The sequence below is a fragment of the Charadrius vociferus genome, unplaced genomic scaffold, assembly GCF_000708025.1.
Source record: "Charadrius vociferus isolate BGI_N301 unplaced genomic scaffold, ASM70802v2 scaffold600, whole genome shotgun sequence".
NCBI lineage: Eukaryota > Metazoa > Chordata > Aves > Charadriiformes > Charadriidae > Charadrius > Charadrius vociferus.
In genome coordinates, this window is record NW_009646404.1 from 979,947 (window position 1) to 990,156 (window position 10,210).

The window sequence follows — 10,210 nt, forward strand, 5'->3', positions numbered from 1 at the left end:
AGCATCGTGGGCTGGGGCTGCTCCGGGCGCAGGGCTGATGGGAACAGGGGGGACCACGCTCCTCCGCAGCCCCCCACGAGCATGGGGTGGAGGGGTGCATCCCCCTGCCTGTCCCAGCAAGCCTTGAGTGGCATCAAAGCTGGCTCTGTCATGCTGCAACCTCTCTCCCTGTCCCCTCCGACAGAGTTTTTTCCTGCTTTCACTGGCAATGTTGGAGGAATGAGGGGACTCTCTGTTCCCACGGTGACCCTGCCTGGTGCTGTGCTAACTCAGGTGCTCGTGAGGGTCCCTGGGTGTTCAGCAGTCCCGGGCTGATGACTTGGCATCCCAGAGCCCTGTCGCACCGCTCCGAGCGCACCGCGCTGGCTCTTCCCATCACCTCTCCCCCGCGTCGAGGTGATGTACCTTGAAACCCGCCTGGCTGCTTCAGGATGCTGGAAGCCCCTTTGTGGCAGTTTGGGCTCTTCTCTAATTGCGCTTTGGCTAATGTCAAGGTCTGTCCTCTATTGTTTTTTTACTTTCACTGAGGCTTTTGTTACTCATTCTGTCCCGTTGACTGCCAGGAGAGGTGCTGGGGTCCAGGCGGGGGGGGTGGGGGGGGGCGAGACCTGGTCCTACAGCAGCAGTGAGGCGGTCAGTGCTGCAGAGAAGTCCTCTCCAAGATCAGCGTTCAGCTTGCAGCTCGTCTTGGTCACCGGCCATGGGTCTGGGATGGTAAAAATCCTCAGCAATTAGGGGACTTCTACCCGGCTTCTTGCAGCAACATCTCCATGGGGTGCAGTCAAGGGATGGATTTGTCCCTCCTGCCGTTGCGGGGGACTTACCAGGGGCTTCTGTCTGCTGCGGTAATTTGCAGCATTGTTCCAAAACATGCAAACGTACGACAGCTCCTGACCACACGCTGTTGAATAAAGCTTTAATTTGCTGGCCTGTGTCCCTGCGTTCAGCAGCCCGGTTTGGCTGGCTGTCAGCAGCCGGGACCTGATGGATGCTCTGCCGACTGCGGAGCCCTAGCTTCCTCGGGAGGTCCCTTACCGGGCTGGAGGTGCAGCCGGACACGTGCTCTGCAACGCTCATACTCTTGGAATGCATTTTGATGAGGTTATTGTGGTTGGCAGGTTCTGTGATCAGTTTGGGGAAAGTGCTTTATGGTTTTTCTCAAGGATTTTTGAGCAGTGGTTTAGGCCAAGAAGCCTTTAAGTCTCTCTATATATTTTTAAGCAACACCATTAGCACTTCCTCTCTTTTCATCCTTTAAAATACGGTGAATTCCTAGGGTTTGAAAATACCGTGGTGCCCTGTTGCTGTTGTGGTTTCTTAGCTCTTGAAAACCAACCTTCTAGGAGACCTTTCTTCCCCCAACTCCATCAGGATCATAGGGAATGGTGATCTTGCCCTGCGTGATCTTGCCCTGACGTTTCGGTGCAAAACTCCCCAGATCTGAGAAACTGTGCTGGGGCTGCGATTAAAAATGTACATTCCAGCAAGTCTCGTAAGCCTGTGGAGATCACTGAGCTCGAGGGCTCTGCCTCTTGTCTTTTGTAGGGTTTTGTAGCCTTCGCTCCCCCGACACAGAGATGTCTCCCCAGATGCCTGCAATGGAGATCGCTCTACAGAAGAATTTAGGGCCAGTAAACAATCTTGCATTATTCAGTAACAAATAGTAAAGGTTAATGTTTCATTTTTGTTGTATATAAATGACTCGGGATGTTTGTAGCTCACCAGTGGGATTTGATAACTTTATTATCCATATAATAAGATTTACAAATTAACTGTCTAATTAGCAACCTGGGAAAGCTGCTGCTGGTACTGTAGTTTCTAAACTGACAAAGATTCAGGCTGGAAATGCTGAAGTGTGATGAAACCAGGAGTGGCATGTCCGTGCTCATCCCAGCAGGACCCGCCTGTCCGGGTACCGCACTCCTGGAGAGGCAGAGCCCGGCTCCTGCTCGGCGGGGTGGAAAACGAGCGATCTCTTCCCAGCGCAACGCACTGGATTAGTCACGGGAGGAAAGATCTATCAAATCTTCTGGCATCTGTTGGGTAGGATGCACGTTTAGGAGTTAAGGCAGGATTACTGGCGTAAGCTCCGGCACCCGATTAATTCTGTTGGCCGTTTTTTTTGCGTGGATTGACTGCTCACCTAAGCACTCCTGAAATGTTTGAGTGGATCTTTCCGAGGCTTGCAGAGCATCGTTTGAGGTGTTGGATGCAAAGCCCACACCGCTGCAATCGGCAGAGCCTCTTGTTTCCTTTGGACGCTCCGGGAAGCGTTACGCTTCACCATCTTCCAATGGATTGTCCTGACAATCTGCTTTAACGTTGATTGCTGGAGAACCTGCTATTCTTGCTAAATATTCAGTTGCCACAAAGATGACTTGCAGTGACTCGGATATCATTTGCTTAATTGAGCTGTAATATGAACGGTTTTGAACACACGGCAATTATTTTGACACTTGAAGAGAAAATACTGCATTTCTAGTGCATTCGTTAGGTCCCTGCTCAAAGGGCAGGAGGTGTTACCTGCGTGTATATATTTAATGCCATCTTTAATAATTAAACTCTTCAGTGAAACCTTGAAAGAATATGGGGGAGGGGCTGCAATACAAATCCAGGGTGATTTTGAGCTTCTGACATCGGCTTTCTAATCTCTTGCCACTGGAAGTGGGCATTTCACCTTTTCTGCTTCTGCAGAGGTACAACAAACGTTGTTCTGCTTTTGTAGTGTTTTTGGAGAGGCAAGAGCGAGCGGCTCACCCAGGGTTGGCGTGCACACACACGTGCGCCGCGTTTGCTCCGCTCATCCTCTCGCACGTCTGTGAGGATCAATCACTTGGTGCTCTGTGCTCTCCTTTCCTTTGCTTCTTCAAATTCCCTCTGTTTCTCCTTATCGCCTAAGTTCTGCCTGTCAAATTAAATGTGTAATGAGCAGAGTATGGAAAGCCACTGCAGATTCTTCTCGAGCACAGCAGAACTTAAGACTTGGATTTTTTGATTTTTAATTTTTTTTTTATTTTTTTAAAATCAAATGCATTTGAAACCCGCAGCTCTGCTGATGTGCTGCGTCTCCCGGCTATGCAACGCAGGCTCCGGGGAGTGATGCATCCCCGTTAATGTGCTGGCAGAGCCGGGCCCTGGTCCTGTCTGCCTGGCGCAGAAGGGATCCGGGAGCCTTGCGTCTGAAAGCGAAGCACCGCGGCTTTCTGAGCAAAAATAGAAAGGTCAGATTTCTGACTTTTCCCTAAAATAAAGCCAAACCGACAGCCTGCGCTCGCCCTGTTCAGGGGAGGTGCACGCGGAAAGTAAAGCGGGGAGCACGCACAGAAATAGCTCTGGCGGTGAAGCCGCTGTTATAAGAGAGAAAAACGAACCTTATTTAATCCCCATCGTGCCTTGAGCGCGGTGAGGAGATGGGAAGAGTACGGTGGGGAGATCTATAGCAGCACCAGGAAGGTTGCAATGGTGGTGGAGGAGGCAGGTTGGTGGCTCCTTGCACAAAGCCATGCGGAGCAGAGCCTGGCTCGCCTGCGGTGGCCTCCTTGGGCTCATCCAGCCGGAGGAGGGCTCCAGCACGGGCAGAGCCAGCGGGATGCTCCTCGCTGGGCGAGGGGTGTTAGGGCAGCTCCAGCCAGCACCGGGTTCACGCCGTGTGGAGCAGAAGCAGACGGGCTCCTGTGACCGGGTGTCACCCATGGGTGAGCTGTGACTGATGGGAGAACCCGTACGGGCAACTCCTGCTTTTTCCCTTCTCCAGCTTCTGTCACCCCAAAGGCAGGAAGGTTTTTTTTCCCCAAGCAGGAACAAATATCGCCGTCCCCAAAGCGCAAAAGCTTCTTAGGAGCTGGGGAAGCACCGACGGACCTGCTTTTCTTTCTTTACCTACTCTTCAGTCAGGTTTGCACTGAACAGCCTTTTTATATGGCATGGAAGAACGGCATTAGGAAGTTCAGCCTAGTAATAATCTTGTTTCTTCTGTGGAACTCAAATTATTCCAGCTCCACTGGGAACCTCTCACCACAGCCTAGATGTTGGCATCAGCATGCAACCTCCAGCAGCGCATGTGCTCCAGCGTGTCACGGAGCCTTATTGAGTTTATACACACACTTCAGGACAAATCTTTGCTAATAGAGTTCTAATTTCTTCCTTCCTGCTTCCCAGATGCTTCTGTCTCTGTATACAAATGACAGAAGCAGTGAACAATGTTTTCAAGAAAATGTTTATTTGTTAGACCCAGGAAAGCAAGTGAGAGGTCCTACGAGGAGAGAGTTCTTGGCAGCTGATGTGCCTCTCAAACCTTCTGGCTTTGTTTTTTCATAATGAAAAATGTGGAAAGGAAAACAAATTTAAAGCTGGATGTGGCTGGGCAAAATAAGGGGATTGTGAGTTTAATGGCAAATGTCACTTGCGTTTTCCGTGTTCCTTGGGAAAGTCCAGTATTGATGCAATTGAAACCTGCTTCATTTCTGCACTGCTCAGTTCCTTTTACGTGCTCAGTTTCTCTGAACCCCGATAGACTGCAGCTCATCTTCCAGTTGCTCTTTCATTTAGTGTGACTGTGGCTCTCGGGGGAAAGGACGTGGCAAATAAGAGACCCCTGAGACAGAGCTGAGTTTGGTGCCCAGGTTTCCTTGCACAGCTTTGCTTTGTTTGCAGAATCAGCGCTTGTTCCCTTTGCTCTGTTCCTGCGCGGTGGTGCCTCGGAGCTGAGGTCCCATCCCCAGGGATGGGGTGCGGTGCGGATGCGGGGATGGGGCACGGTTGGACCAGCTGGGGCTGGCACCCAGAAGGAGGTGACATGGGGTGTGAGGTGGTGCCTCCGTTCCCCAAACCTGGGGCACCCGGGCTTCCCAGAGCAGTAGTGTCACCTCCAACTGCAGGGGAGGGGTGGGCTGAGACCCTCGGAGAAGGACCTGGGCCGTCGCTTTAAATAATCTACAGTGCCGAGTGGACTTTTTAAGGTCTGTTAGTGAAACTAAGATGCTTATTTGGCAGTTAGGGAAAAAATTAGCCTTTAAGTACAGCACTTTGAGCTGAGTAGGCCAGCAAGCAGCTTCAGATTAGCACGTGCTGGGAGGGTTTGGTGGTTTAAGAGATGTGGCTTTAGTTCTGGATACTCTTGCTTGAAAGTCTGGGCTGTTGGGATTGATTTTCCTGCACTGTTCCCAGAAGGGTGGCTTTGTCATCGGCATGTGTGCGTGAGGAGAGGAAGATGTACGTGTCTTCTGGTCTGGCAAATGGAGGCTGTGGAGTTGCTGAAGAAAAAGCAGAACTGTGGGAGGAAAATTGCCCACCTGTTCCCATCGGTACAATCTTCCATTTTTGGACACATGCACTTTTCAGCTCGGATACCCGTGAATGCCAGATTCTCCCTCTTTTTATACATGGCAGTGACCTCAAATGAGTGACAATGAGCTCAAAGCGAACATAAGGGCTCCCAGCCCTCCTTTGACGTTCGTTCAACGTTTTGCTTCTGCTTAGTTTTACTGAAACGCCTGGTCCAGCTGACGATATTCAGTGAGGCTTAAAAATCTGCCACAGGTTTAGTTAAAGAAAAGTCTGCTCATAAATCAGACATAACAGCTTTTTATTTTTTAAGCTCTGCGTTCACGTGATGCCAGTCCCTTAACATCCCACTGACGCTGTCACTGTCTTCTCTTTGCAGTTTGCTGCTTCGTCGTGCACAAGCGGTGCCATGAGTTCGTTACCTTCTCCTGCCCCGGTGCTGATAAAGGCCCTGCCTCGGATGTAAGTACCTGCCCCACCGCCTCGAGTGAAGGCACAGCGCGGCCTTGTGTGGATCACACTGTTTCACACTCATTTGGAGGTGGTGTTCCTCTGGCTTTCTTGGCTGGTGACACTTCTGTGCCACTATTTCACGTGGAGGTCTAATTCATTGTTATTCATAGCTGTGTGGGCTCTCGCGTATTTTTTGGATACGCTTAAACCACTTTCAAATCATCCAACAGCTTGCTCTCAGCAGAGCGGGGAGAATGTACGGGAATGTGGAGATGTTTCTGTCTGCTTGCCCCGTCTCCCTTTTATCCCCTGAGTCTCAGCCTCAGTTTCCCCATGGATAAAATGATGTTTCCAGGCTCTGCCACCTGAACTGAGGTTTTAGGTTTGGGGTTAATTAACGCGCATGATGCACTAAGTGCTAGAAAGCTGGTTTAGGACTTTGGCCAGCGTGCCCTGAGCACTCTCTTCTGGCAGGGTTTGGTTCAAAGGCTGGGTCATAGAATCATAGAATGGTTTAGGGTGGAAGGGACCTTGAAGATCATCGAGTCCCACCCCCCCTGCCATGGGTAGGGACACCTCCTACCAGCCCAGGTTGCCCAAGGCCACGTCCAGCCTGGCCTTGAACACCTCCAGGGATGGGGCCTCAACAACCTCTCTGGGCAACCTGTTCCAGTGCCTTACCACCCTTGAAGTGAAAAACTTCTTCCTAATGTTTAATCTAAACCTGCCCTCTTCCAGTTTGAAGCCATTCCCCCTTGTCCCATCACTCCATGCCCTTGTACAAAGTCCTTCCCCGGCTCTCCTGTAGCCCCTTTAGGTACTGGAAGGCCGCAATAAGATCTCCCCAGGGCCTTCTCTTCTCCAGGCTGAACAGCCCCAACTCTCTCAGCTTCTCCTCATAGGAGAGGTGCTCCAGCCCTCGGATCATCAACTCAGGTCAACTCCTTTTGTCACAAGTGAAACACCTGAAAGAATTCACTGTCGTTTAATGGATGCCCACCTCATTGCTAGGCTAGAGTCAGCCCCAGGGAATATGCCCGGCCTTCTTCCTCCTCAGCTCATCACTTTTTCCGAAAGCATCACTACCCCACGTTGCTATTTCAGTGTCGGTTGTTCAGTGTTCCCTGGGCTCGGGGTTGGGGCTCTCGGCTGCATCCCTGCAGCACCCCCGCTCCTTGCCCTGGGGGCTTCTCATCCCCACACCTCACCCCGGGGGCTTCTCACTAATAGCAGGCACATTTTTTCCAAGTCTGTTCCATATCACCTTGCAGGTTTAATTAAACCAATATATATGTTTGGTTTTCTCAAGAAAAAAAAAAAACAAAACAAACCTGCAGGCACATTTCATGCGTGCTTGTGATTGGCACGGTCAGTGTTGCTGCGTTTGCTCCCACTCCCTCAGAAAACACAGAATTGCCCAGGCAGCATCGTCAAGGATGGCAAAACTACTGGGAAATACCAGTCTAGGTGCGACTTTTGGAAAACAATATTGCCGGTCTTGAAAAAGCAGAAAACCACCCAAATACCCGCTGACGAAGTCCCCATCCTTATTTTCACAAGGGCTTAATTTCCCGGTGAATCCCCGGGCTTTCGGGGGCGAGTGAGAGAGCTGGAGCAGCAGAGCGGAGCTGGCTTAGCCTCCTCGGTGGGGTTCTGCCAGCGCCTTTCAGGTCTGTCTGGCAGTTTTTGTGTTTTACCGTGGAAACTGGCTAATTTGGGGAACTGCTAGGAGAAAAAGAGATCGAATTGGGGAAACGACAGTGCACCACAACTCTCACCCTTAAAAATAGAAGCAGTGGGAGCAGGCGGTGTAACACGCAGCTGAAGGTGGAGGCTAAACATGCGTTGTCAGTCGCCCTGCCCGAAACGGGGCTGCGCGCCGTGAATGTGATACGTGGGGAGCTTTTGGGGAGGGGGTGAGGCTGGCAGGGGAGGGCAGAGCTGGGGGGCTCAGCCCCTTTCAGGTACAGCCTCGGGCAGGGGCTGTCTGTGCCGTGGGGTGGACGCTGCCGGGAGAGGCTGTTGGAGTTCGCAGAGGGGAAGGGGTGAGCGTGGGTCACCGTGGTCTGGGAGCCTTTGCCAAAACTGTGTTTCTCTTCCAGCCAAACCAGAGGGCTGGCTTGCTGGCTTCCCCTTTTGTCTGGTTTCTCCTCCGGTGTTGAGCGTGCTAGGTTTGGAGCGTTTCTGGGCTGGATCTGAGAAATCTAGCTGGGCTTTGGTCCCAAAGAACCTCTGGGCAGCTCCAGGGCAGAGCTGCCAGGGACACCGGGCAGGGGGACGCGGTGGGACAGTACCTGACACCTCCCCACGTCCCCTTGAACCTGGTCACCACCTTGGCTCTAGCAAAGCGGTGACGTTGTCCCAGTGCCCAGCTTGGGGCTGATGGAGGGACCTGCCTGTGCAAAACCCCGTTTCCACCCCGACCCCTTGATGCTGGATTTCTCGGGGCACGTGATTTCTCTTGCCGCCCCCCAGCCCTGCCTGCACAGTGCGGTGCCTCCAGCGTGCTGAAGCCAACTTGACAGCGCTCCTCCACCTCCGGAGAGGATGCCTGGCAGGGTGTTGGTTTTAACAAGGTGATGACGAAGCTTTTTGGCTGTTTCCCAGCGGCTGAGCTGCCCTGGTAGGTGTCTTCCAGCTCACCCAGGTCGCTGCCGCAGCAGCCTGGGTCCTGCTTCCGTGTGCTGCCAATGTGGCTTCTGGGGGGGATGCAGGAGCAGCCCCGAAAACGCGTGCTTTCAGGCATGGGCTTGTGTACACTTTGGTAAGCTCAGGTTTATTTCCACTTCCCACCAGACCATTACTCAAGATATTACATGGCTTTTTAAATCCCCCGTCCCCTGGGCACTTTGCCTATGACTACTGCTTTCCTCACTGAAGACTTTCTTCTCCATAGGGGCTACTGCTAACTGCAGTGCATTGGTGGTTGTTGAACCTTAAAAAATAGTTAGTGGAGGGGAAAAGGAGATGCCACAGAGATGCCAACCTAAAAGAGAATAATGCATCCACAGATACTCTGGTCCTGCAGACTGTTAGTTCATAACACATCTTTATGAACCTGTAGGTCAGGAGAAGCTGGTGGGGTCTCATCTGAATACCCTGACCCCAAAGCAGTCGGCGGGGCTCCTTCCTGGTCCCGGGTGACAGCTGTACCCTCCGCCTGATCCGTGGCACCGGGCGCTTGCAGTTCCGTCCTGCGCAGCCTCCGTGGGAGCAGCTGCGGCACCGGTGGCCCTTTCTCCATGTGGTACAGCAGACCCGAGGGGAGGGTGGCAGGGTGGCACTGGTGTCGGACTGCAGGACACAAGCCCCCAAGGTCTTTGCTGTGCCTCTGGACACAGCAGGGTCTCCCAGCAGAGGTGTGGGCAGGAGCTGCTGCCCGCTCGGGGTGTTGCTTGCCGGGAGTGAGGCAGAGGCAGTCAAGGACAGTGCTCCATGGCTCTGCTCGCAAGACGAGCCTTGGAAGGGATAAAAGCATCCCTCCGACTCCATCTCTGATCGTGCCAAAGGGGCGCAGTTGGGGTCTGTGCAGAGGAGCAGTGGTAAGGTCTGCGTGCGAGCGTGCATGTGGTGTGCCCGCACGACGCTTCTCCCAGCACGCTTGTCCGGAGTGGGTCACTTGAGGGGGTAAAGTGACATGAGAGGGAAACGATGTCTTTGCACCACTCCCCTTCGTGCCTCTGTGTTTTTCTGGGTAGTTTCACTCACTGCCTCTGCTGCTGCTCCTTCATGGTGAGTGCCTGCGGAAACAGGGCGAGGAGAACTGGAGAATCACAGGATGGTTTAGGTTGGAAGGGACCTTAAGGATCATCCACAAGGCATGGAGCAATGACGTTAAGGATGGTAGAAGGTAATCTACTTCCTACCCTTCCCTGAGAGTTGAGTTTGGTCATCCAGGCAAGCTAACAACCTTGCACGCACGTGTCCGGGTCCCTCTGCCCAGCGCCGATGCTGAGGGTGTGGGTGACATGGCGGAGCCCCTGCCACCCGCGCTGCCTGCTCTGCGCCTGTGGGGCTCCCCGCGTCACGCAGCCGGCGGTGCTGGAGGTTTGACAACGACCTTTGCTGCTAAGTAATGTCACACTGTGAGATTCCTTCTGGCCATGTGCATTTAGCTCTAACGCGCGCTCTCTCCTCTATTCTCTGTCAACTAAGACGGCGTAAAGAAAATGGCAGCAGGACCCACTGGCGAGTCCAACGCCCTGCAGACCTGACGCAGGCTATGCGAGGTGGATGGCGTATATCCAAAAATATACACATTTAGATAGGTATTGTGATATTCGTGCATGCAGAGATGGAATCTTACTTATAAGGCTGCTTTAGGCGCAGTGTGACCTGAGAAGGAGCTGCAGTCTGAGCAGAGCCCCCAGGCTGCCACCCTGGGCTGGGCTGGGGACGACGACACTGATGGCTGTGGGCACTCAGAGACAGTGATGGCACGGCAGGGGTGGAGGGGGCTGCCCCCCCCACGGCT

General features: G+C 52.9%; 1 protein-coding gene across 1 annotated transcript in view; it reads left to right on the plus strand.

Annotated features, from left to right (window-relative positions):
• The first annotated feature begins 3,502 nt into the window (after positions 1 to 3,502).
• The window catches only part of PRKCB (protein kinase C, beta), an 87,850-nt gene continuing 81,142 nt past the window's right edge, over positions 3,503 to 10,210 (plus strand). The window contains 2 exon segments of the mRNA XM_009895134.1: positions 3,503 to 3,695; positions 5,663 to 5,745. Coding sequence (XP_009893436.1) covers positions 3,503 to 3,695; positions 5,663 to 5,745 — 276 coding nt within the window.